Source organism: Podarcis muralis, chromosome 15 (genome assembly GCF_964188315.1).
Source record: "Podarcis muralis chromosome 15, rPodMur119.hap1.1, whole genome shotgun sequence".
NCBI lineage: Eukaryota > Metazoa > Chordata > Lepidosauria > Squamata > Lacertidae > Podarcis > Podarcis muralis.
This window is the reverse complement of record NC_135669.1, coordinates 29054286-29080576: the sequence shown is the minus strand read 5'-3', so window position 1 is coordinate 29080576 and position 26291 is coordinate 29054286. Positions and strand designations below refer to the sequence as shown.

The 26291-nt window shown below is 52.7% G+C and overlaps 2 protein-coding genes and 1 long non-coding RNA gene across 6 annotated transcripts in view; 2 read left to right on the top strand and 1 right to left on the bottom strand.

The window, feature by feature from the left end:
• Positions 1–800: 800 nt before the first annotated feature.
• On the top strand, positions 801–11389 carry TMEM248 (transmembrane protein 248). 4 transcript variants are annotated; one of them, XM_028708057.2, is made up of 8 exons: positions 810–957; positions 4065–4174; positions 4954–5130; positions 6275–6560; positions 7013–7163; positions 7689–7872; positions 8081–8224; positions 9216–11389. In XM_028708057.2, exons 3-8 carry the CDS (start codon positions 4972–4974, stop codon positions 9234–9236), a joined length of 945 nt encoding a protein of 314 aa, XP_028563890.1. In that variant the 5' UTR covers positions 810–957; positions 4065–4174; positions 4954–4971; the 3' UTR covers positions 9237–11389. The 4 variants fall into 4 exon arrangements, with proteins under 4 accessions (XP_028563889.1, XP_028563890.1, XP_028563892.1 ...); XM_028708056.2 differs by lacking the exon at positions 4065–4174 and having other exon boundaries at positions 801–957; XM_028708059.2 differs by lacking the exon at positions 4065–4174 and having other exon boundaries at positions 4958–5130.
• Positions 9667–14213, bottom strand: LOC144325636 (uncharacterized). Its single transcript, XR_013390825.1, has 2 exons — positions 12988–14213; positions 9667–12272 (listed from the first exon to the last, which is right to left on the bottom strand). It is a non-coding gene; the product is annotated as an uncharacterized LOC144325636 (long non-coding RNA).
• Positions 14214–14269: 56 nt separating this feature from the next.
• LRRC75A (leucine rich repeat containing 75A) overlaps positions 14270–26291 on the top strand; it is a 29115-nt gene continuing 17093 nt past the window's right edge. Inside the window, exon 1 of the mRNA XM_028708054.2 lies at positions 14270–15042. Coding sequence (XP_028563887.2) covers positions 14752–15042 — 291 coding nt within the window. The 5' untranslated portion in view covers positions 14270–14751. The remainder of the gene's footprint in view (positions 15043–26291) is intronic.

Genomic DNA, 26291 nt, shown 5'->3' with positions numbered 1-26291 from the left:
AGGGACCTCTGGAGGCCACCTTGACTTTGGGGAGCTGTGCAAGAAAAAAAAAAAGGAGGGGTTCCAAAGGCTTGATTTAGCAGCAGGCTGTTGGGGGCTGCCTTGTTGTTCCATTGTGCAGTTGTCCGAGTTGCACATGAGTAGCCCAGTGGTGAGGAAGATGCGGCTTCTGAGGGAAGGATGGGTGTAGTGTGTGCAGGAGGGCTAGAGCCAGCACCTCTCAGTTGGAAGGAGCGCATAGATATATTCCAGGCGTGAGGAACCTGCAGACCCTCGAGAGCAAGCCTCATCGTGGCTGATCATGGGTCATGCATGCTCACTAGTGATGGGAGTTGCAGTGAGATGACCGGGGAGGGGGGTCGCACTTGCCCCGTCCCTCCCGGAGCCCCGTTAGAATAAGGGGCGGGGAGAGGCAGAGAAAGAAACCGAGGGAGCTCATCCATCACCACCCTTCCCCCCCCCCCCGCTTGAGTTCCAGGGCGCATCTTGTCTTTTAAGTGTAACGCACTTCTAAGCCAGCGACGGGTTACCTGACCTGAGGCTGACCAGGTGGAGCCACGAGGCAAGAGCCGCCCTTGGTGTGGAAGGGGCCTTTTATGCGACTACCCCCCCCCCACTCCGGCTCAACCTTTGCAGGGCGCAGCCGGGAAGCCCCTCGCCCAGAGCCCCAGCCGGTTCCGCTTCCCTCCCGCCCTCCCCGCATTCTTAGCAGGCGCTTCGGAACTCCGTTTGCACTCGGGAGGGGCGGGGCTTGGCCGACGCTGCGCTGACGTCACCCGGATCTTCCCGTTCGCGGGCGGCCGAGGAAGTCTGTCCCCGCTGCGCCGCCGTCGCGCTGCTTCTCCTCCCGGGCGGGGCAGCCGAGGAGGGTTCTTCGCGCGGCGGCCGCGGCCGGGAAGCAGCCGGAGGGAGGAGGAAGAGGAAGATGCTGCAGCCCCGGCGCTGAGCCTGCCGCCGGTAAGCTCTGGGCGGGCCCCTGCGCATGTGCAGAGTGCCCCCCAACGCGGCTAGTGCGTCTCCTTGGGCGGGGAGGGGGAAGAGCCCCCCCCCAGGTCCCGAGGCCTGTTTGGGGCACACCGAGGAAGGGGGAGGCTGCCGCTGCCCTCAGGCAGGCGAGGAACCGGGGGGGGGGGCTTAAAAGGAGGGAATGAGGGAGGGTTCCTCCCCCCCCCCAGCCAGCACACCTACGGGGGGGGCGCCCATGATGTCCCCTCCATGCCCCTTCCCCCTCCTCGGATTTGGGCCTCCCCCTCCCTCCCTGCTTGACGGTAGCGTCTGGTCAGGAGGAGGGAAACTTCCGGCAACAGGAGGGGAGGAGCAGTCCTTTGGGTCCGGCTGCCGCCGCCGCCCTGGAGCCTCTCTGCCTTTGCTCCTTGTGGCTTCACGCGGAAGGGGAGGGGCTAGGGCAGGGCAGGCTTTGGCTTCTACTCCTTCACTAAAGGCTACAAGCAGGAGCATCTCCATCCCAGGTGAGCGGAGCACCTGTGGCCGGCGGGCGGCGCCCCTCCGGATGCTGCTGGCCTCCAGCCCCCATCCTTCTTATCCTTGCTCTTGGGGCTGGAAGGCAACCGCACCTGGGGGACCAGCAGTAGCAGAGAGGCTCCGTCAGTAGGTGGCTATTTCCTGTCCCAGGTGGACGGAACTTTGGGGGGGGGGGCCTTCTGTCTCCCTTCTCCTGCCGTCATGCTTGCTTTTTGCCCAAGGAAAGCAGGGTGGGTGAAGCAGTTGCAGGTATAGTGAGAGGACGCCCGCCTCCCCACAACCCTTTTTGCACTGCTTTCCTTGCTCCTCACAGTTGCTGTTGGGATTTGGGTCAGCAGCGGGAGCAGAGACTTCTCCTGTGCAATGCCTGTTGCCAATCTCAAAAGCAGGGAGTGGGAAGGAATTGGCAACTTGCAGCTGAGTCCAGTGCCCTGCAGGGACTCCATGCACTGTGCCTGTGACTGACAGAATGTCTGGGAGCTCTGGAACAGCGGCAGAACCTCTCTGGCATTCACAGCGGATTCCCTCAAGGAAGGCTGGTGGGCAAGGCAGGCGCCTTCCAGTCCTCAGGTGGACTTGTTGAAGTGCTTCTGACATAAGACACAGGTGGCAAGCAATTGAAGGGAGAGAGCAGGAAGTGTAATAAGGGCAAGGTAAGTGCTCCCCTTGCACAGTCTCTCTGCAACCTGCTTGCCCTGACCTCAGCCTTCCTGCTAGGTTCACAAGCAAATGCTCGGTCAGCTGAGTCTGTTGCCAGAGTCAGGCCCAGGAGGACAGAGTTCTGAGGAGACTGACAGAGAACTCTCCCAAGTATTGAGATAATCAACACTGGCCTGCTCTTGTTTTGCCAGGAAAAGGGCCTGTGAGTAATCTCTGCGAGTAATATAGGTTCAAAGGGAGAAAACAGATTTATATATGTATGAAAATTATTATTTCATGAGTAATATATTGAGGCAATAGGTTTATTAGAGTGGGAAAATTGGGAAAGGACGGGAAGTCAAACTTATGTGCTAAATATAGACTTACATTTTTTTGTTGGATTTTCGTTTTGACAAAACTGACTTATGTAAAATAGGGAAGATATGTATTTGATGTACAGGTGCAAGTATGAACAATAAAGCATATTTTTTTTAAAAGGAAAAGGGCCTGTGGCAGCCATGGTTGAGCTCTGGTGCTCCCACCTGCCCAGGGAGGTCCACCTTCCCCCATGATGGTTTTTGGCCACTGTGCAAATACATCCCTTTCCCAGAAAGCCACCTGGCCTTTAGTAGCTCTTCAGCTGCTGCTCTTAATGTCTTTGTCAGCTGCTACCTTTAGGGATTTTTAATTGCATTTATGTACAGTCATACCTTGGTTGTCGAACGCCCTGGAACTCGGATGTTTTGGCTCCCGAACACTGCAAACCCAGAACTGATTGTTCCGGTTTGCAAACATTCTTTTGGAACCTGAACGTCCAACAGGGCTTCCGCAGCCAATGAGAAGCCGCAATTTGGTTTTCGAACGTTTTGGAAGTTGAACGGACTTCCGGAATGGATTCCATTGGACTTCCAAGGTATGACTATTCCTCCTTTGTGAGCCACCTTCAACTTTTGCAGGAAAGTTGGATTTTTTTTTCTAAAACAAGTTAAGAATCTCCCACTGGTAGAGGAAACGTCTGTCTGGGCATCACCTTAAACACCTGGATGTATTCCAAGTGGCAGCTGACCCCGCCAAGTTTGCTTCCGTGCTTCAGAGACAGCCGGGCTCTTGAACTGATCTTTCCTGTTCTACAAGGCTTGGAGCTTCATCCTGTGCTGTTTACCTTTGGGTAATGTTTGACAGTGTGGGGTGGTGGTGTTTTTCTCTCATTTTTCAACCGAAGGACACAAAGTGTTCCCTGCAAGTTAAATTGGTACACCCTGGCAAGTGGCTCTGCTTTTTAACCAGGGACTAATCAGTGTGTATGTGAAGAGGAAAAGCAGCAGAGGAAGAGAAGTGGACTTCTCACCACAAACTCACAAATGCATGTTGCTCATTTACATGCATATATCATTGGTGAGGTTACGTGTTGCTCTGACAGCACAAAGATTTTTCAAAGTGGTGTTTTCCTCCTGTCTTTGAACGGTCTACTGAACATAAACACCATTTCTCTCTCTGGTTGGGTTGCTGGTTCACTTGGGGGGCTCCCCCCCTTTTTAATTTAGGCTTGAGCTGCAAGCAGCTTGCTGGGGTAGGGAGCTGTTACCTTGGACCATATTGCTATTCATTAGCTATGGAAAACTTCCCTGAAATTACCTTTAATTTTGATGAAGTATAGGTAACTGCAGCTCCTGCACCAGAGTCCCAGCCCCGACGGCATGGAGGGACAACTTCTTTCTGCTGTCTGCTTTTTTTCCTTTTCTTTTTTTAAAACAAACTTCCTGAATGTTAGTCTTGATACAGGGGAAGGATTTGTTTATGAGGAAACAGAGTTCAAATCCAAGTTTTAGGAGACCTGGCATTTGTGAAGCAAATAATGACAGTTAATAAGATGGCTTTCTTCTGGTTCTGCTTGTTTTGATTCCCACTCTTGCAAACAAGGGGCTCCTTGACGTCTCTCCTAGGCCTTCTCATCTGTCACCAGGAACTGCTGACCTGGTAACAAGACCCTGGGAGGCTACTGAGTGTCTCTCTCTGGCCACACCCAAGTGCAAGAGAAGGGCATGAGGCAGAGGTGAGGGGGCTGAGCTCTCAGGGCCACCTGGAGAACAAAAGCATCTGACTCAGGCAATGCGGGAGCAGGGAGGCCCAAGGCCTCGCTTGCCTAGGGAGTGCATGAGCCAGCCAGTGCTTGGGCCCAGGGGGTGGTGGGTTCGAGGTGAAGACATGGTGGTATCCGGATGCCACAAAATAATACAATCCAGTGTTTCTCAGCTGAGGTGGAAATAAAACAGGTTTCCCAGCCTGTGTTCTTGAAATGGGACTTTTGCTCTTGAAACTAGAGCCCCTGAACTTGAATCTCGTGATGGCCTGGGGAACTAGTAAGCCATCCAGTGCCTTTCTTGAGGCTCTGTTTGTGTGTGTGTGTGTGTGTGTGTGTGTGTGTGTGTATAGGGGGTGTGATCGAAAAGAGCAGGCAGAAGCCTCTTGGAATTCTTCTCCCTAAGGACCTTCCAGAATAATTGCAGCCCCTTTCGGTTTTCTTCATGGCGGGGAAGAATAACCTATCCCTCTATCTGCATAAATGAAATGGGGTGAATGTGAGGGGGACATGGGGTGCTACTTTTCCTTCTGTTTGCGTCCCTTGCAGACAAGGTACTGACAAAAAGCCTTTGCTCTGGCAGAGTCTCACTGCTTCTCCGTTTATCCTGAAGCCTTTGCAATTTTGTGCTTTGATATCATTAGATTGATCCCTGGGACAAGTTCTGGGCCATTCAGAGTAATTAGGCTTTTGGGGTTCCTGGCAGTGAATGTGGTGCCCTCTTTCCAGTTTGCGGTTTCCTTGTTTTTCAGGTAGGCCTGACCAGAATAATGTTCAACATAAATCCTCTGGAGAACCTCAAGGTCTACATCAGCAGCCGCCCACCACTGGTGGTGTTCATGATCAGTGTCAGTGCCATGGCCATCGCCTTCCTGACTCTGGGCTATTTCTTCAAAATCAAGGAGATCAAGTCGCCTGAAATGACAGAGGTAGATCACAAAGCAGTGCTTGAATTTTCACACCTTAAGGGTGGATGTGCTCTGGAAGCTTGGCCTTTGGGGCCGGAGAGAAATACCACCACGTGGACAGGAATGAATTTACTGCCTTATGGGACAGGAGCCTGGTTTCTGGGGGAATGGAGCCAAAAGATGGCTTGTCTCTGCCCAAAGACTCTGGGCTGCCTGGGTCAGAGGAGTGAGTGGTCCAGAGGCTTAAGGCAGATTTCATTTTGATAAGACAATTCAGGTGCTTCCGTTCTGCAGCCACCCTCCTGGGACCACAAACGGGCATTGACCATTCAGGTTTGAAATGATAAGAATGGGGAAGACCCACAGACTTGACAATTGTTGTTTCATTGCATGTCTGTCTGCTGTAGAATTGTGGGAGGGAGGTTAGATCTCGTCTGTTTTCTTCTGGGACATTCTGCCTCATAAAAGATGATAGGATACTTGTAAAATTTGTGCTGTGGTCTAAACCACAGAGCCTAGGGCTTGCCGATCAGAAGGTCGACGGTTCGAATCCCCGCAACGGGGTGAGCTCCTGTTGCTTGGTCCCTGCTCCTGCCAATCTAGCAGTTCGGAAGCCTGTCAAAGTGCAAGTAAATAAATAGGTACCGTTCCGGCGGGAAGGTAAATGGCGTTTCCGTGTGCTGCTCTGGTTTGCCAGAAGCAGCTTAGTCATTATGGCCACATGACCCTGAAGCTGTACATCGGCTGCCTTGGCCATTAAAGTGAGATGAGCGCCGCAACCCCGGAGTCGTCCACGACTGGACCTAATGGTCAGGGGTCCCTTTACCTTTAACCTTTGATTCCCTGACCAGCTGAATCATAAATGCAGGATTTCACTGTGATTTAACTCAGTGTTCCCCAACCTTGGGCCTCCAGCTGTTTTTGGACAACAATTCCCATCATCCTTGACCACTGGTCTTGCTAGCGAGGGATGATGGGAGTTGTAGTCCAAAAACAGCTGGTGGCCCAAGGTTGGGGAACACTGATTTAACTGACTTGATCACATTCAGAGGTTAGTTTTGGGTTGGGTTTGGCTCCCTGCAGCTGGTCTTGACACAGAGTGTTTGGCACTGACGTGGTGAGGGCTGAGAGCCGGAGGGGCACTCAAGACCCATTTGTCTTTAAGGACTGGAATACTTTCCTTCTGCGGTTCAACGACCTCGACTTCTGCATTTCGGAGAATGAAACGCTAAAGCACCTCATAAATGACACCACGACCCCAGAAAGTGCCATGACCAGCAGTCAGGCCCGTCCTTCCACACCGTCGCCACAGACGCTTGAGGATTCTGGTCCAGTCAACACCTCGGTTGCCATCACCCTGACGCTGGACCCCCTCAAGCCCTTTGGGGGCTTCTCGCGGAATGTCACGCACTTGAGCTCCACCATTTTCGGACATCAAATTGGACTCTCAGGTACAACAGGACTCGCAGCTGAATTTGTGCTGAGCCCTGTGGGAGATTGCCAAAGTACATGCCTCTCTGCTAATACAGCACCTTGTGTGTCGCTTTACAAGGGAGTGCCCAGGGTGGGGGGTGGGGCATGCATTCCAAAAACAGACACAGGGAAATGTTGGAGAATTAAGCTGGGAGGGAAGGGGGAAGTATTTGCAGTTATTTCTGTTATGTGTACTTCAGCTTAGACATGACTAATTTGGGCCCACTAATTTCACTGGGTCTACTCTTGAGTATTGCACTCTGCTTCAAATGAACCCTGAGCTGGCCGGAGCAAAGCTTCTTTGCAGTTCTTTGCAGCTGCAGCTTTCCCCTTGCTTATTGCTTATTGAGCATAACCTGCTTCTACTTTGAACCTAATTCAATGTTTTTCTTTTCTCATCCCCCCTCCCCCCTGCCAATCCCCCCAAAAGGCAGAGAAGCACATGAGGAGATCAACATCACCTTCACGCTGCCGGCTGCCTGGAATTCGGATGACTGCGTCTTGCACGGCCACTGTGACCAGGCTGTCTTCACAACCTGCATGACCGTCACAGCTGCCGCTGGGGTCTTCCCTGTCACAGTGTAAGCATCTCCTGCTGAGGCGGCTTAACACCTTCAGGTTTGCCTCTGAGACCCTGAGACAGTTCAAGAGGTGGCTTTCCTTGAGGGTTATTAATATGCTTCTTCATATTTTAAAAACTTTTAATTGGCTTTTTGATACATTTCGAGAAGCAGCAAGCAGAGGTTGTAGTTTATCCACATACAGATTGGGCCCCCTTCCCAAAAGTGAATGAGTGGGACTTGAGCTGAGGGGAGCAATCTTGCTAAACCACCCATGCTGCCCCACACCCTTGCATGGTAAATTGGTTGCTGGTGCCGGAGGTGGGGTGTGAGGGGTGGGGTGGGGTGGAGGCAGAGCCAATTTACAAAATGGGGCAGGAGCTCAAAGAGAGTGGCTTGAGAACGGGCAGCACGGGGAATCAATTCATCAAGGTGTCAGAGGGGTGTGGAATGCTTAGCTACCTTAGTGTGGCAGAGTTGTGTCTCAGGCCGGCTTTGTGCTGTGCTTTGACCAACCCAGCTCACCCTTGTCTCTTCGCTCCTCAGCCAGCCGCCGCACTGTGTGCCAGAGACATACATCAACGCGACCTTCTGGTACAAGATCTTCACCACTGCGAGGGATTCAAACACCAAATATGCCCAAGACTACAACCCTTTCTGGTGTTACAAAGGAGCTGTTGGAAAAGTCTACCACGCGTTGAATCCCAAACTGACGGTTATTGTCCCGGATGTAAGTGATGCAGTTACACTGCTCAAATTCAATGGGCTCAAATTCTGCAACTGTACATGTGGAGGGGTGGGTGGGGGGATCCACTCTGTACAAAACACAGCCTCGGGGATGCTTCCCTCCCTGCCCCCATCCTTGGTGGAAACTGCACGTAGAGTTCCTGCAGCCTCAGAAAAATCTCAGCCCTCCCCCTCTTCTTCCCTTCGTGCAGGACGACCGCTCCCTCATCAACCTGCATTTAATGCACACTAGCTACTTCCTCTTCGTGATGGTCATCACTATGTTCTGCTATGCAGTCATCAAAGGCAGGCCCAGCAAACTGCGGCAAAGCAACTCAGAGTTCTGTCCTGAAAAGGTAGGTGGGCAAGGAGCCCTTGAGTGCCCACGTAATGGGATCTCGTTGCCTCAATTGACTGGGCACCTTGTGCGCAGCCACCCCAGAGTCAGGCAGGTATGTGGGGGTGTGGCTGCTCTTCTGGTCAGTGGCTCAGGCAGGGGGAGGGAGTCTGCGAGACGGTCTCCTTTGTGACATGGGCTGCGAGACAGAACCTTGCCTGAAACCCTAGAGAGCCCATCTGCTTAAGAAGCAGCACTGAGCTGGGTAGACTCCTGGCCTGCTAGGCTGCTCCCTCTGCCCCAGCCACTCGACGTTACTCATGCCAGCCTGGTAAATTAGCCCCAAGAATATTAGTGTACATAATGTTTTACCAGCCGCCTCCACCTCCTCCTTCATAGAAGGTTCTGATGGAGGAGGATAGGCAGAGTGCTCCATCCCTCCTTTGCCTTCAGAGTACAAAGCAGGCTGTGGGCTGGCAGAGTGGAAGCCAAGAGTGCTCCCCTCTTTCTGCCCACTTGGTACTGATGTGTAGCCTTCAGGAAGAGGATTTTTAACTCCTGCAAATCCTGTGTGAAAGCCCAGCAGAGGAGGAGAGTGACTTGTCTCTCGACTATCAGTCCGCTTGCCGTCTTTGCTGGCCTTTGCACCCTGCACGTCCAACACCAAAATGCAGTGGGCTGGATTGCTATGACTTCACCCAGCCCCCACACTCAGGGAACGAAGGAAAGAAAGGGGCTTCTTTTCCTCCACAGCCAGTACAGAAACCAAGCAGGTTTGTAGAGGCAGGAGCAAAGTGTGACCAGCCCCTGCTGCAACATCCTGCTCACTTTCCTGGGTGGTGCTCAGTGAAGAGCTCAATGCAAGTTGGACTTTTGTGCAGTTTCTAATTCCCACCCAGGCCCCACTTCCTAGTTCTGCCCTGACAGTGACAGGCGGGGGCACTGTACCAGCTTCCTTGATGGGTAGCTCAACCCCCCCCCCCTTTCTTTCTTGACTTCTCCTCCTCCAGGTTGCTTTCTCAGAAGCGTGACCCCCTGCCTCCTTTCTCCAAAAGTGACAGTGTCTGCTGCAACCATCGCCTGCCGAACCCAGAACTAGACCCTGGTTCGTTATGAATTAATTATCTTGTGACGTTGGGTTATTCCAACCAAAGACGTTTTAAGTGCCTGTAACGGTTATTTATAGGAGGCGGAGTCTACTTGGAATAAGTTAAGCCGATACAGCCCTGGGCTGTGGGGAGCCTCTTTGCCTGTTCGTGGCAGGCTATTTTGTGAAGGAGCCAGAGACATTTCTGTGTGTGTCTGTCTTGCTGCAGTGGGACAGTCCGGATGCCTTTTGCAAGTGTCTCAGAAAAAGCACCTTATTTCCCCCCCATGGTCTGTCCAGTGTGTTTGAGGCAGGGCACACCTCTCTGCTACTGTACTGCAGCTCTAAAGCCACTGAGTCAATGTGTTTGCTCCTCTTTTTTCCCAATTCCTCCCTGCTTGCAGAAAGATACCAACATTTCTAGATTTCTTTAAAAACAAGACAAAAATACCCCACCTGGCATATTCATATTTTAATACTGGCTGTAGTTAGGAAAGATGGCGTACTTGTAATTTTAGTTTAAGGAAAGCAAGAGAAGCATCTTCCACTTTGCACTCTGGGTTTGTTTGTTTAAGTGTTGCTAATTTCTTTAAGCCAACACAGGCAGAATCTCCATTGGTGCCATCCTGGACCTCAAATCAGGCTGCTGCAGATTAAGTGACATGCTACAGAATTCCTGGGATTGCACCATTCCAGACAGTATGGTCAGGGTGTATGAGAGAAAGATTAGTTTGCTGCACCTGTGTCACCACCTTCCAGCCTGTAGGAAACTAGAATTTTGAGGACAAGATTCAAGGCTGGCTGCCTCTCTGACATGCTTGCTTTTTAAGGTGCAGGTATTTTTTATCTTCTTAATGTGGGAAGGTATCTGAGCGCCTTGTCTGGAATGATGCAGTTTTATTATCTTCATGTGTAGGCCAGCTCTTGCTCTTCAGACTGGGAGCTTCTGCTGGGCTTTGGTGGTGGTGGTGGTGGAGTCCCTGATGGTGAAAGGAAGTGGCAGCCAGCATTGGGGCAAGCTGCCCCCTGGGACCAGGCCTGGTGTTTGCCGTGCCTTTTGCCTGCAGAGAGAGATGCTGAGGGCCAGTTTGTGCTGCAAAGGGGTGCTGTCCAGGCGGGTACAACTCCAGACTCGCTCGTTGGAGTGGCTTCCTAGTTTGCACTTCCAGTTTCACTCTTTAAGAATGTAGAGAGTTCCAGGACATCGCGCCCTCCCCCTGCTCTGAAGACATTGCTGGTTGCCTTAACGGGCCCCCCTTCAGCTTCCCTCTCTGGTGGCAGCCACGGCATCTTTCCATATCAAAGCAACCCTGTTTCTTCCCCCACGATAGTTTTGAGAATGGCTTTTTAGCGTTTGCACAGAAGGATGTGATGTGTGGCTTTCCTTTCCTTGGGAAGAGTTCCTTCATCTGTTCATTTGCTTGCTTGGTGTCTTGTCACGTCTCCAAGATATGGGGATGATCTCCAGAGACCTTCGGGGTCTAGGATTGGGCAAGGAGTCTGGTAGTGGATTAAAAAAAATAAAAATGCATCCTCTTGAAATTAAAATCCCAACCAAACAGAAGTTTTAAATGGAAAATAGATGGGGGGCTTCAGAAGAAGAATGTTGTTTCTCTTAACTTTTGCTTTTATGGTCCGTTCTAGACCATTGTAGTTAGTGGTTCAGAGCTGATCTGCAAGGAGGAGGAGGAGGAGGAAGGGCTGGTGGTGGGCACGTAGAGGTCAGACACTTCCAGGCAGGAGGGTATACAAGTGGAATGTGACAGTGGCTGTTCGGATCATATTGATCTTGCCTCTTTTCTTTTTCATTTTCACTATTACTTGAATCAGTTTTGATTCTGTTTGTTTCCTCGTTAGAAACCTGCCATTCCAATTTGCTTCTCTGGCATGATATGAAGGTTTGTAATTTCCCTATTCTCCCCCCACTCACCTACAGCTTCCTCTGCAGGAAATGTTGTAGAGTTAAGGTGGCATTTGACTTACCTTTGGGCTTGGTGGTCAGTAACTGATTTGTTAATGACATTTCTCTCCTAGGTTAATTTTTTGTGTTTGTAAGATGTGGATATTGCTTTGCAAAATAAAAGTTTATTACTATCATTCATTTCCCTTGAGAGTGTTTTGTTTCTGGAAGCACCTTACACCCAGTGTGAGATTTCCTCCATGAATTTGTCTCGTCCTCTTTTAAAGCCCCCACAAACTATCTACAGTTAGGGTTGAGCAGTGAAGGTGGCCAACAATACCAAATTGTTCAGGGTCGTTAAACAAAAAGGGCCTCTCTAAACCCAGGGAATGGGCAGTAAAATGGCAAATGCAATTCAGTATAAACAAGTTAAAGTGATGCATGCTGGGGCACAAAATCTCATTTCACATATATTCTCATGGGGTCTGACCTGGCCAAGGAGGAGACTTTGGGTTTGTAGCAGCTAGCTCAATGAAGATGTCAACCCCATATGGAGCAACTGTTTTTTGTTTTTGTTTTTTTAAAAAGAGGCAGATTCCTTACTAGGCATCATTAGGAATGGAAAGGGAAGTAAAAGTGTCAATAACTCAATGCCATTACAGTCGTACCTTGGAAGCCGAACGCCTTGGCTCCTGAACAAATGGGACTCCTGAACAATCGAAACCTGGAAATGAGTATCCCAGTTTTCGGACGATTTTTGGAAGCCGAACGTCTGATGCGGCTTCCGGTTGGCTTCAGGACGCTACTGCAGCCAATCTGAAGCCGCGCTTTGATTTTGAATGGTTCCGGGAGTCAAACGGACTCTCAGAGTCCGTTCGTAAACCAAGATACCACTGTATTCAAAACTATGGCGTCATAGCGTTTGGAGTGCTGAATACAGTTGTGGTCACCTTACCTCAAAAAGGATATTGTAGAGAGTTGGAAAAGGGCAGCTAGAATGATCACAGGGCAACTCTCCTATGTGGAACTTCTTCTGCCTTTTATGGGGCCAGGATCTGGAGCTGTGTACCAGCATCTGAGCTTCAAATGGACAATAAGAAAAAATCATCAATGAGATCCAAACCATATGGGCTTTTCAGTTCCCAGCAGCAGTCCAGTGGGTGGTACCCAGAGAACCAGGCCGGTGATTCTGGAAGGGAGTTCCTGGTTGAGTCACAAAGCCACCTTGAGGGCTTCCACTGCCTAGCATTTTGGTCCTGAGGTAGCACCATCTCACCCTGTTTTTACCACCCCAAGTTGCCAATCCAGATGCTGGGGCAATGTGGAGAGAGCCCAAACTGGCTTCTGTGAAACTGACCTTGGACCTCACAATTTATGTGTCAGGAAGCCATCACTAGATGGCGACAGGATCCCCTTTGAGGTAACTGGAATGGGTGAGTTTGGTCCAAGAGCAAGCAGGAATATTCATGCCTATGTTTCCTGTGACAACACTTTGGCTTGTCAGTTGATGCAGTTGCAGTTCTTGCTGGGTACTCTACATAACAGGCGCCTGAAAATAAATGCCCCCCCTCCTAAAAGACGTAATACCCAAGGGACAGAAAGCAGAGAGGGCTTCCTACAACCCATCTGGTATTTTTAAAGTTGATATTCAGAGGCCAAAAGCTATAATAAATAGCTGCCCATCAGAACCTCAGGGAGTTGCCTGCTTTTATGCTCACTAAAAAAAGCACTAAGGCGGCTTTGCAAAACATCTTTCCTGGCAAATAAAAAATAAAAATAGAGGGAACCTACTTACTTAAAATGCTCTTGAGCCAGACTTTCTGAAGCCCAAATGTATTCAAGGAGGAAACTTTACTATTGTGGAGAGTTTCTGAAGAAGGGCTGCATCTTCCACACCCCACAGGCTGCTGCTGCTGCTCCAGGCTCAACCCCTTGCTTCTTAATGTCACACTTGCCTCTTTCTTTCACAGTTATGTTGGAGGAGATGCAGAGCTGAGTTACAGCTGGCTATATTCTGTGGCAGAAGAGCAGCGTTTGGGGCCCTACCTTAAACGCCAGCCTGTGGAGAACCCCTGCTGTCAGTCAGTGTAGACCCAATGGCCTGAGGCAGTAAAAGGCAGCATCCTATGTTCCTCAGATGTATGAATCCATCCACTGCACCAACTTAGCAAATGAATTTCCACCGAATGAATTTCCACACAGAACGGTCCAGCTGGCTTGTGGTGTCTGGGTTTTTTTTTGGGGGGGGGGGGGCGTGGCAAGCTGTTCATTAGTGGATCCACTGCCCGCTGGCAAAAGCCCCCGATGAATTCTGCTTTCCAGGCTTGGATGGGTTGAGCATTTCGAAGGCGGCTCTGCAGTGCAGCTTTGCTGACGGCTCCAGATCCCATGAGCGCGGGCCAGCACAGCGGGATGGGAACTGTAGTTTTAACAGCGCCCCGAGGTCGCCAGGTCGCAGTCCGGGGCTGAGCCGCCCGCCCGGAGCTCCGCTCCTCAGTCCCAAACGCTTCGCGGGGAGGAAACCACCCCGGCGCGGGAAACCACACGCGGGATGTGGGGAGAGGGGAGGTGGCTCCTCCTCGTCCCTGAGGTGCTCCGGGCAGGAGAGGAGAGGCGCTCGGGACCCCGGGCCTCACAGCAGCTCCCTCCCCCGGGCCAGGTGTCGCGAAGGCGGGCTCCTTGGCCAGCTCCGGTCCCGCGGCTTTTCGGGGGCCAGTGTCAAGGGGGAGCCCCGGGAGGCGCCGCCTCACCTGAGTTGGGGCGTGCCTGGGTCTTGCATGGGGAGGCGTCTTCCACGCCCGTGTGTGTGTGTGTGTTTGCGTGTGTTGCCACTGAAGCCCCCGGCTCCAGTCGTGGCGAGGCCTCCCTTGAGCTCCATGCGGCGGCAGCTGCTCGTGAAGAGGACGGGCGGGGGAGCCCGAGGAGCTGCTTCTCCGTGGCGCGCGCGCTCTGCACGTCCTCAGATGCGCGCTCGTCACGTGCAGCCCGGGCGAGCAGGGCGAGGCGGCGGCGGTTGTGCCTCTTCCCCCCCCCCCCCCCGCCGTCGGCAGGAGGAGCCAGGAGGAGGCCGGGCGGTCCCTCTCTCTCAGGCAGACACAAGGCCGCCGCCGGTCGGGGAGAGGCGGGCTCCGCCCCGACTGAGCAGCTCCAGACGGAGGGAGGCGGCGGCGGCGGCAACAGCAGCAGCAGCAGCCAGAGCCTCGCTCGCTCGCCGGGGACACTCGGCGGGCACGTCTCGGTCTCCTCCTCCGTCGCTGGCGGCTCCTCCTTCGCTCCCTCCCTCTTCGGTCTGCCGTGCAACAGTTTTCCCGAAGTTGCCAGAGGGCGGGGAAGGGAGGCAGTTGCGGGAGCCGGAGGGGGCACTTGCTGGGCGCGCGGGAGATGCCCGGAGAAGGCGCTGCCGTCGTAGCTGCTGCTTCCCCCTCCTCCTCTTCGCCTCCGCGGTGGTTCCTGGGCCGGCGGCTGCCCCGCGCTTCGACAGCAGCGCCTGCTCCTCGTGGGCCGGAGCCTGCCATGTCCCGCTGAAGGCCGGCCGGCCGGCGGCTGGGCACCATCCAGCATGGGCGCCAAGCAGACCAAGGGCTGCCCGCTGCCCGGCAGCCCCCAGGCCGCCGCCTCGGCTGCCCGCCGGAGGATGCTGCCGTCACCCCGGGAGCGCGGCGACTTCCTGGCCTCCCTCGTCGTGCGATCCGGAGAAAAGTTTGGCAAGGGGGGCGGTGGCGGAGGGGGCGGCGGCGGCGGCGGCCTCCCCCCGTATCACCGCCGGATCGGCCTTATCCAGGACATGCTGGGGATGGTCAAGCAAGGCAAGCAGGAGGAGGCCACCGACCTGCTCAAGCACCTGCGCCAGGTAAGAGGGATGGGGGTCGGGCGACCGAAGCGCCCTCCTCCGGGAAGCTTCGCCTTCGCAGCCCCCACGTGCCCGGGGAGGCGGAACTGGGGGGCACCTAGAAGCTCGGCTTCTCCCTCTCCCTGCCCCTTAATGGAATGAAAGCCAACCTCCCCCACCCCCACCCCACTTGTCTGTCCAGGAGGGTCGCGATCAGAGCCGAGGGCAAGCGGGCGAGTTTCGCCTGGTTCGTGGAAGGTTCGCTGGTCTTGGAAGGGAAATTGTTGGTCTGATGGGTTTGGTGATTGCTCTGGAGCCTCCTCAGGGCAGAGCCTTCCTGGGGGATTGCCCGACCACAAATGAGGAAGAAGGGGGGTTACCCCAGGAGGAACGTCTTGGCTCTCCCTTGGGGGGCCTTTCCAAGACCCACGGATGCTTTTAAGCATAGTATATCCTAACGCTTAGCATGCGATCTGATCTGGACAAAAGGGGCGATGCTGCTGCTGGCAGGTGTCATGCAACAGAGGGTTGGGGTTGGCTTGTGTCTTGGCCCCAATTACCAACACTTCTTGGGCTTGTGGACTCTTGTCCCTTAACCTGCACTTCTGGTTAAGGGCTTTGGTGCTCGCTTGAATTATGCCTTGGAAGCCTCCATCTCCCTCAAATGAGCTGTGGGATGGGAGGCTCCTCCTATAGGCTCCGCTCCAGCAAGGGGGAAATTTATGGCTGCCAGGCCACTTCAGCCAACTCATTTCTCACATGCCCCACATCTGACATCTTGTAGGACACGTAGGTAAAAAATTGGCTCAGCTGAAAGGGTGTTTGGAAGTAGCTTCCAGTTGGAAACCCTTTGCAAAGCACTCTGCAAGACCCCTGCGGACAAAAAGGTCACCTGACATCACTGTGCTGTCACATGAGCAACTCCACCCACCTGTCAAATTTGGTCCCTGAATATAATGATTTGGTCTGCGTCTTTCTCCCCTCCCCCCAACACAAAGCATGTTGTAAACAAGGAGAATTTGTGCACCAGGGCCGTCTGTGCCTGACACCTGACTTGGAGGGTGGCCTTGAGCTTGTTTAATGACTTCCTGTTTAGTGATTTCCACTTCTGCAAATTGTGGACAGAGATGGCTGTCCCACTCTCTCCTGAATTGGACTTGTTTACGTTTCCTTCCTGGTTTGAGGAAACAAAACTGCCAAGTGGTATGAAAACCGGTGTGAGACTGAAAGTGGGCGAAGTGCCATGGCAAGCGAGTCCGCACCAGGCCCTTGTTGACAGGCTCTGCCAAGTAAAGCTGCTGTTGCTGCAGCCTCAGATTCACAGCCAGGCTCCAGTTTCTGCTGCGTGAGATTTCATCTTCTTCTCCACGGAGAGATCTGAGTGGGATTCTCCTCTTCTCTCTTCCTCTCTGAGGAGCCATTTCACAGAAGCTGAAGCCCGAGCAGAACCATGCTGAATCCTGAAGGGGAGAGTCTTTCGCCAACCACCATCTCCTTCCTCTTGCTGTGAACGGGGGCTCCAAGGGGGAATTATCTGAATGAAGTTGGGAGCTTCCCTTCTGGCTCTTCCGTTGAGATAGGGGCAGGATGTAGAGTTTTGATAGGCAGCAGAGGAGGCTTCTTGAATCCAAGAATATAAGTGTGGGCTGACTGACACAACTGTAGCCTAAGCCAGTTTTGCTACTCAAACTTTCTTCCTTCAGTTGACTTCTCCAGTCTTAAATGACCAAGGACAAAGCCTTGCAAGATCATAGAGTCATAGAGAATCATAGAGTTGGAAGGGACCCTGAGGATCCTCTAGTCCAAGCCCCTCCAGTGCAGGAATATGCAGCTATCCCTTACATGGATTGAACCTGCAACCTTGGCAGACCATCCTTGGTGGCCAAAGCATGGAGGGAGCCTCATGTTCCTTGCCATGAGGGCCGTGAAGAGTTTGGGCCTCTGTGGGCTTGGGTAACACTACTATGGAAGAGATGGGCTCTTTGAACTTGTGACCATGGTGCTTGAAATGGGCTTGTGGAACACGTGAGCATCTTTCTGGCCCTGTTAGAGCCAGAGAAAGAGCAACAGACTCTCTCCCACGAAAGAGGCAGGTAGGCAGCACAGTTGTGCCAGTGGCTTATGATGAACAGGTGTCTTCCTGTGGCTGCTTGTGGGCTGGATGGTGGTGAGCATCTATCACCCCCCCCCCCGGCCCTCATCTGACCCACTCTTTTAAAGAAACAGAGACGTGTGTGGCTGTGGCAGTGGAACTGGCCACTCGTGGGAGATGTGGTCCCTTCTGGCTAGGGGCACAGAGCCCTCTCCCTCCCCATGGCCACTGCACCTTCACAGTCTGTGATCCATGCATGCAAGATGCGGATTTCAGAGAGGCTGGACGGACAGTGTGCGTTTGGGCTGCAGGGTTGGGGAAGGGAACTCCAGCCCTATTGGCTGAGTTTGCTGAGGTCGGAGGCAAGCTGCCTGCATGTTTGGTTGCAAAGGCTGGCCAGCCAGCGCATTTCAGCGGTGGTGCGCAAAGGCTTTCTAGTAATTGAGTTACATTTGTTGAAAATTAATTAAAGGCAGGGAGGGAGACTGGGCCGGCCTCGGGAGCCTTGCGGAGGACTTGGCGTGCTTCGTTGCCAGAGGAAGAAAGGCACGTGCGCCCAGGAGGGGGAAGGGGAACAGCCTCCAGCTTTGTGCGCGGCTATCGTGCAAGTTGCCTTATGGGAACGCAGCGTGTTTATGCTAATTTTATGCTAGTTAACTTGCATGGCTCCTTGTCCCTGAAAGAATCCTGGGAACGGCAGAGTCTGATCCCCCCTGCCCCCCCCCCCCCCGTTTTCTCCAGGAGGGGGAATAGCTCTTAAGCGGCTTTGCTTCCTGGGTGTCATCACGCACCCAGAGGGAGACTGCTCACCTCTGAAGGAAACTCAGCCAGAAAGTGAATGGAGACAGTTGGAGTGTGTGTGTGTGGGGGGGGGGCTGCCCCATTCTGGTGAGAAGGTGACAGCGGGTGGATGAGGGGAGGCAAGGGGGTCATCTACATTTCCTGGTCGCCGCGCCGCCAAAGTCTTCCTTTTCCAGAAGTGAGCTCAGCTCATAAATGGCTGGCATGGGCTGCCGCCTCCTGGTCGCTCCTTCGGAGGACCAGACTCTGCCTTGTTTCTGCCTGTTGGTTTCTTCTTGTGGGTTTCTATCCTGACCTTCATTAAACCTTTCCGCATAAACACATGCAGAGCTATAATAAAACCCCAGCCAATAAAACAGTATTAAAGTCCACAGAAAATCCCTTTGGCAGGAGACACCCCGGTGGCTTCCTTGCCAAGCAGAGTCTTCCGCCAGAAGGGTGGTGCTGGGCCTGTTGGCTGCTATCTGCTTCCTTTCGTATTCAGGGCACGATTTCCCCCACCTGCAAACAGTCCATATATTGATCCTTCTGTGTGACGGCCTAAGCTCTCTTAGGCTTAGCTGGTGGATCCAATGGAAATCTTTTCCCAAGGACAGCCTCAGGAATGGGTAGCCCAGTCCTTGGGGTGCTTTAAGGCAGCACCAGCTGCTGCCTGGATTGTGTAGAAAATAGATTTTCTGGGGAGTGGGAAGCTGTCTCTTAAAGTTTCTTTCTGTTTTCCAAGCTCCCAGTAGCAGGCAAGTCCCTCCCCCCCCCCCCCGCCTTGCACAATTGCCATCCCCATGGCCAACATGCCAGCCTTTTGCCAGGGCAGAGGACAGAGCGCACCCCTTCCTGGGTCTGTCCATGGAGCTGTCTTGTGGCTGCTTGAGAGGTGAGTTTGGTGCGAGAGTCTGTCATTAACTCCGAGCTGTTCCATACCTGCTGCGCTTGTATTCTAACGTTGCTGATTTCTGGGCGTTGCGTGTGACAACCCCCACTTCTAAGTCAATTGACTGAAAAGCCTTGTCTCGCAATTCGCTTTGGGCTTGGAAGCTTTCTCTCTGTGTGGGGGAGTGTACGTGTGTCCATGTGCATCTAGCCAGGGAGAAGGGATAGTGCCCTGGAGTTGTAAGCTGGTCTGGGAGCATATTCCAAATTCCTGGCTCTGGTAGGAATCTCCAGTTCTGGCTGAGTTCAGCAGCTCTGCTGGCACCTGGGGAGAGAGGCTTAACTAAGAGCAGGTGGAAAAACTGCCTTTCCAGGGCATTTCGTGGGGTCTTGATTCACCTTTCCTGCTCTCACCTCGGCACTGTGTGTGTGCATGCTTTTTTGTGCATACATGATATGTGTGTAGCACACACCCTGCATGCCAGTATGTAAACCGGCTTATCCCTCTTTGCCAAGGAATGAAAACAAGCTCACTAAGAATCTGGGCTTATTGAACCTAGAGGAAGAGGAGATCTTTCATTTGGCGTTCTCCATGGTGTGAGGTGCAGGGGGACGGGGACAGGCTCCTCACATTTCCTGTAATCTTGCAAATAATACCTTGCAAATATATTTGTCCCTTTTGGAGAAGCAAGCTTTTGGGGAGGGCGAGGAGTGTAGGAGAGGCCCCGCCTGCCTCTTTGCCTGCACTTGGGCGGACTGCCTCCCCCACCCCGCCCGTAATCCATCTTGGCTTAAATGATGCGAAATTTCATTTGGAGCAGGGGGCTGCGTGGGAGAGAAGAGGCGATGAGGGAAGAGCGAAAGCCAAGGGCAGCCATGTGTGAGCGGTGAGGATAATGGAAAGCTCAGGGACAGGGAGGTCTGGTGCACATCCAATGGTGGAGACGGGAGGTCAAATCCTGCAAGGGGAAGCAGAAGGAAAGGCTGGTGCCCAGAGAGTCAGCTGATGTTCCCCAGACTGGGCAATCTTGCTGCTGATGGGCCAGGGAGCAGCTAACCCTTTGGCTCTGTGTGTGGCAGCTTATCAGCTGCTCAAGGAGGGGGAGTTGTGCCACCTGGGCATAGTGGGGGGGGGGGTCTTGGGCTTTCCGCCAGCCAGCCATGGCTGAGCTCCAGAACTGCTTTCCCCCATGCTGGGGCTCATCCAGCGAGGGAAGCCCAGCGAGCTGGCCTGGGCAGGTGTGAGGGTTCTGGTCTTCCTCTCTTGTGCGGGGTTCTCATTTCTATAATTTCACACAAGCACACCCCACACACTTCAACGCTTGAGCTTCCTTTTTGGATGGGAAAGCGCAGCATGGCCAGTAGCAACCTGCAGGAAAATACAGTAATCACAAGAGGAGAAAAGGAGAGAGAGAGAGTGGGAAAGGGGCTTTGCTTTGCATTTGGTGCACAGGATTCCAAGAGGCCTTGAGGCATGTGCAGAGCACCTTCCCACATTTGAATATGGCAGGGTAGGTGTGGCAGCTTCCTAGCAGGAGGCGTTGGGCACAAGCAGACCTGTCCTCACCCCTGCCGCCCAACACAACTCAAAACGCTCTTGGCTTGGATAGGAGACCAGGCCACCGATCCCAGCAACCAGCCACACACCTCCCCTGGCTGGGTCCAGCTTGTACAGTGGTACCTTGGGTTACAGACGCTTCAGGTTACAGACTCCGCTAACCCAGAAATATTACCTCTGGCTATGAACTTTGCTTCAGGATGAGAACAGAAATTGCGCGGCGGCAGCGGGAGGCCCTATTAGCTAAAGTGGTACCTCAGGTTGAGAATAGTTTCAGGTTCAGAACGGACCTCCAGAACGAATTAAGTTCTTAACCCGAGGTACCACTGTATTTCTAGGGGCATGGACCTGCCTTTGCCCTTCCCACAGGTGAGAAGAGAACTCCCCAGCAAATGCAGAGTGGCTTTTTCTGGATGGTGCGTTGGAGGGGGGAAGGTTGGTGGCAGCAGTAGCAGCCTCAGAGGAAAGGAGAACTTTGCTGCTGCCTCTGCCACAGCATCTTGCTCCCTCTACACACACACACACCCCTGGCCGGAAGCGGCAAAACTGCCTCTGTTGCCCTCCCACCCGCTGTGCTGCCGGATGGAGGGATCCTCTTGGCAGTCTTCTGCTTCCTGCTCCGGCTTCCCAGCCAGTTTCTCTCCGCTGATGCTGGGGGAGGGGCAGCGCTGATTCTCCCCCTGCTTTGTTTTCTCTCTGATGAGTCTGTGTGAACCATTGGAGATGGGAGCCCCTCTGCATCTGCTTCCCTGTGCCTCTTCCTTGGCTCTCCTTGGCTGTGGGAGGAACAGAATAATGACCCCGGGAGCTGTTTCTGCAGAGAGAGGAGGAAGATTTCAGGGGGTGTGGTGTGAGAAATAAAAGGATCTGAATAATAAGAGCACTGAAAGCAGCGAACCTTGTCCTCCCTGCTCCTAAGAGAAAGAGTGAGAGAGCTCTTCTCCCTCACCCTCCCTCACTGACTTCCACTTTCCATGTACAGTGGTACCTCAGGTTACAGACGCTTCAGGTTACAGACTCCGCTAACCCAGAAATAGTACCTCGATTTAAGAACTTTGCTTCAGGATGAGAACAGAAATCGTGCGGAGGCAGCAGGAGGCCCCATTAGCTAAAGTGGTGCCTCAGGTTAAGAACAGTTTCAGGTTCAGAACAGATCTGCGGAATGAATTAAGTTCTTAACCCAAGGTACCACTGTAGATCTCTTTCTGACCTCCCCACCTGGACCCAGGAGGGGGCTGTACCATGTGCCGGTTGCGAGTGTGACTGTAGCACTCTCCCAAATCTGCTCTTGTGGCAGCTTTTTTCTGCATTACCCTCCAGCTTCACCCAAAGGGAGAGATTTCTAAACTGGGTTGGCACTGACAATGAGCGAGGGACTGTGATGCGTGGGTCATTTGGAGGCTGAGTTGGGGGGGGGGAGACAGGCCCACCTACCGCACCCTATGATCCAGTAGTCCAGTTGGGGATGGGTACAAGGAGCAGGCATGCAGCCCCTGGAGAGACCTCCTGTAGCAGCATTTAATAGAATTATCCGCTGCTGCTGCTGCTGCAGCAGCTGTTGCTAGGGGCAATTTTCCGCATGGGGCAGGTGGGAGTTGGGTGCCTTAAGCAAAAGAGGGGTCGGGCAATGAGTGTTTTCAGCTGCCTCGGAGCCTTGGACTGGAAGGTTGCTGCTGCCTCACATAAGGAGCCCCAAAGGAGTTCAAGATGCTCTGGTTCATCGTCCAAGGAAAGGGCTGCCCTAGGAGCCAGAGGGCAAGGACCCAGGGCCTGGGAACCGGCAGGCAGCTACTAGCTCCCCCTTCCTGAGTCCTGAGTTGTGCTGGATGGGCCCAGAGAACAGCCGGGAGTTTGGAAAAGGGGGTATAGGAGTGGGGAGTCTGTTAAAGCGGGGAAATGTTGGGGAGGCAAGGGATTCACGGTGGGAGTTTGGCACTTATAGTGGGAACAGCAGCTGCCCATTTGGAGAAAGAGACTTTCTACACTATGAGGAGGAGGAAGAGGAAGTAAAGTAAAGCGATAAACAACTACCTGACATTCAGAAGACATCTGAAGGCAGCCCTGTTCAGGGAAGTTTTTAATATGTGACATTTTAGTGTATTTTTCATCTTTGTTGGAAGCCGCCCAGAGTGGCTGGGGAAACCCAGCCAGATGGGCGGGGTACAAATAATAAATTATTATTATTGTTGTTGTTATAAAGTAGTTAAAAGAGACAGAAAAGGATAGAGTTTCAGTGGTGGCTGGAGTTGGGGAGACAGAAGGAAGTTTGATAGCTGTTATAATTCCTAGGGTTGCCACATAATTGAAGTTTGTGAGCTATTTTTAAGGAAATTCGCCAAAAAATCAGCACTTCTGACATGGGTTGCTATATGTCCAGGTTTTCCTGGACATTTTCTACCAATTTTCAGAAATTTTGCCCGGATGCTGTTTTCAATGGGCAAATCCCGTATACGTTTGGGAAATCCCAGTTGTATGGCAGCCCTATACAGTATTTGCATACTGAGTGTGTTAATGGGAAAAAGTGGGAGGCCAATTGGAAAAGTTTATGGGGACGATATGGAGTGAAATAACAGCCTTCCTATAATCAGGTTGCGGTAGCCCCACTGGTGGTCATTTGGGCGTGGGGAAAGGTGGAAGAAGTGGAGAACCGGGAGGGCTGGGCTGTTAAAAGGATGTGGGAGTGTAAATTCCTTGCCTCTAGCTCCCCCAAATAGTGGGTGCTGCTTCCAGGATGTCTTCACAAGCTAAAGAGTCTCTAGAACAGGAATCCTTAAAATCCTGCCCATCATGAATCAAGGTCATCTGACCCCACGACTGCCACCAACTTTAACCATGGTCCCACCATGATCGCCTCCCTTCGAGGTCAGGTGCTCAGACCCTTAAAATGTGAATCCCTTGAGAGACAGGCAAGGGTTATTTTAATGTCTGAGATAATGGGGAAAGTGTCCAGGTCAGTTTCTTAGTGAGCCCAATGTTTCTTCAGGTAGGACTTTCTTGTCCTATGGGACTTCTGAGCAGGAGAGCTCCTAGGATCCATATCTTTGAGTCCTGCTGCTCTTGCTCCGTCTCTGTTCAGGCCCAGAGGCACCAAGGACTCACGGCCACTTGAGTCACATGCCCAGACAGTTGGCATTCATCTCTTGGGGGGTGGGGGTGGGGATCCTTGATGTGACAGCTCAGAAGAAGCTGACACTATTTTGGAAAGGCTTGCAGTTTGGCCTCGAGAGAATTACCTGCAGCTCTGTTTTCACTGGGGTAAGATGCTCCTCTCCCAAATTCTGCCCAGACTGGCATCAGTCAACAGTGCTTTCTTCTGGGTGATGGCTTTGGCAAGGCTTGGCGCTCACTTGGTGTCATCTATCCTTCTTGAGGGCCATTTTTATTTTGGATGGGGATGGGGAAGGCCTTGCACTCTGTGTCCCCGTCCCCCCCGCCGAGGTCCATTGACTTGGAGAGACACCCAAGTTTCTGGAGCCCTTATCCAAGTTGTCAGGTCACTTAAAGATTTGCTTCCTGTTCATGGAACAAAGGCAGTGTGCCAGCTCTGTTGCTACATTATTTGCTGTTGCCAAATTTGACAGAAACGGTCAGTCGCCGTTGCTCAACTGATGTCTGGCAGTTCCTTCTCTTTCTTGTTGCTCAACTGATGTCTGGCAGTTCCTTCTCTTTCTTTGCATATTCTGCCCAAAAGATGCTCTGTGTGCTGCACGTTTCATCTCTGCTTTGGAACAAGAGTGTCCTCGTTTCTCTCTCTTCTTGTTATGACTTTCTGTTGTGGTTGCAAATGACTTGCTTGAAGACCCTGTGGCCTTGTGCAGCTGAAGGTGGTTCAGGTGAAGTGGTCCCAGCTTCCCAGCCACTGAAGCCCATTCCAGTGACAAATTCTGTGGTGGGGTGGTAGACTGATGATACCTGTGGACTAGCCCACGAAAGGGCCTAACACACCAAGCAGACTGGCATTAGTCTCTCTCTTACGCTATTTGAAATGGCTTGTTGAGTCTTTTTGCTGAAGAGCAAAAAAAAGGGTGGGCATGTGATCACCTCCAGCAGCACTTTAACAAGTTGATGATCTCAGGAGTGGGAAGAGACCCCTCTGCATTTCAAGCTCCCTCTCTCTCTCTCTCTGCCTCAGGAACTCCCTGTATTCCTCTTGCACACAGAGTGGGTATTTCTGCAAATCACGAGGTGGAGTTTACTTCATGTACAGAGAAGCTGTGCAGGTGCATGGTGCTCTTGCCATGGTGGTATTTGCACAAAATTCCTTGCAGGAAATGCAATAAAAGGGGGCTGCTGAAAGTCCTTGCACAGAAGGGGGTTTCACTCCTCAGTTTTCAAAACAGGAGCTCATTGGCACAGGCCCTAAGCCACCTTCCTTCCTCCCCTACTTCCCCCTGTTTACTGGGGAGGTTTGTTAACAGCCGTCTTGGTTGATAGATAGCCCAGTGTGCTCAGCTGGGAGGCAATTTGCCCAGTCAAGTCAGACTCTCAGTGACAGACTGTGCCAGGGATGAGCTCATCTGGCTTGGATGCTGCTCTCACTTGGGGAGGTTTCAACTATAGGGTGGGGAGGGGAAGCATCACTGTGCTGCAGCAATTTGGGGCTTGTGCGTGTGTGCGCTGAATGCTCATTTCAAGACGGGAGAGGGGCAGAATTTTATGGGCTCTGTGTTTCAGAATATCCCCTACAGGATCCAGAAGTGCTCGCAGAGACGTGATGCAATTGCTCCCCCAGCAACCTCCACTTGACCCTGGCTGGTTTTCAAGTGTCAATGGGTGGCTCTGCCAGACTTGATGGCTCACCTTCCTTCTCCAGCTGACAGGGCTGGCAGGAGTTCAGTTTCTGTCACCCTGTTCCATCCAACCACTGCTCAGGTCACACTTTGGAATGATTGAAAACTGGGGAAGCAGCAGGTTCCCCAGAGCAGCATAAGGGACCCCAGGCAGAAAGAAACCTTTTGGATTGCGCTGACGAGGTTTCATATTGCTGTCTCCCACCCACCCACCAAGACCCCTTCTGTGGAAAGGAGCAGCCACCCACCTTCCTCCCTCTGTTTTCAAAAGTTAAGAGTTGAGATGCAGTTGAGCAATTGGCCTGAATCTGTGTGGGGCTGCTCCCCATTGCTGCCTGTGCCTGGGGTTCTGCCCACCTAGGGACCTTTCCCTTTCAGAGGGGCCTGATCAAATCTCCTCTTGCAAGGGGAGCTGCCAAGGAGTGAGGGAGCAGAAGTTGGTCCAGGGCCATGGGGGCATCAATGTGACCCACCTGGCTGGTTGAGCAATGTGGATGAGTGGGAGGGAAACTCACCCTTCCCTCCTTGACCCACACAGCCCTACAAGTCCACTCAACCCATCAGGTGCCTCAGCAAACAGTTGGCGTGTGAGGAAGAGAGTCAAATGACCTCTGCTCCTTCTCCCACTTCAGAGGTGCTCTTACACCAGGGGTAGGCAACCTAAGGCCCGGGGGCCGGATGCGGCCCAATCGCTTTCTCAATCCGGCCTGCGGATGGTCCGGGAATCAGCGTGTTTTTACATGAGTAGAATGTGTGCTTTTATTTAAAATGCATCTCTGGGTTATTTGTGGGGCATAGGAATTCGTTCACACCCCCCCCCCCAAAAAATATATATAGTCTGGGCCACCACATGGTCTGAGGGACCAGCTCATGGCTGAAAAAGGTTGCTGACTCCTGTCTTACACTCATGCCCAGAATGCAGCCTTCTCATTGGGGGCATCTGGGTGGCCACTGAAGACAGGCCTTTGGCCTGATCCAGCTGGCACCTCTTACCTACTTAGTGGTGCCCGTCCAGACTTATGCAGCTTCTCAGGTCAAGACAACCCCAACCCTAAAATCCTCAAATATTGGGGTATGGTGGGGTAGTGGCCTTGTAGTGCAGCCTTCCTGAATGTTTGGGTATTGGCTCTGGGTGTGATTGCAGGGCTGTGGCTGCTGG

Excerpts from the sequence above, each read along its gene's own strand:
- TMEM248 (XM_028708056.2), top strand. The coding sequence starts at position 4,972 with ATGTTCAACATAAATCCTCTGGAGAACCTCAAGGTCTACATCAGCAGC. Across the intron at positions 7,164-7,688 it reads GGGGTCTTCCCTGTCACAGT|CCAGCCGCCGCACTGTGTGC; the intron begins GTAAGCATCTCC and ends TTCGCTCCTCAG. Across the intron at positions 8,225-9,215 it reads CAGAGTTCTGTCCTGAAAAG|GTTGCTTTCTCAGAAGCGTG; the intron begins GTAGGTGGGCAA and ends CTCCTCCTCCAG.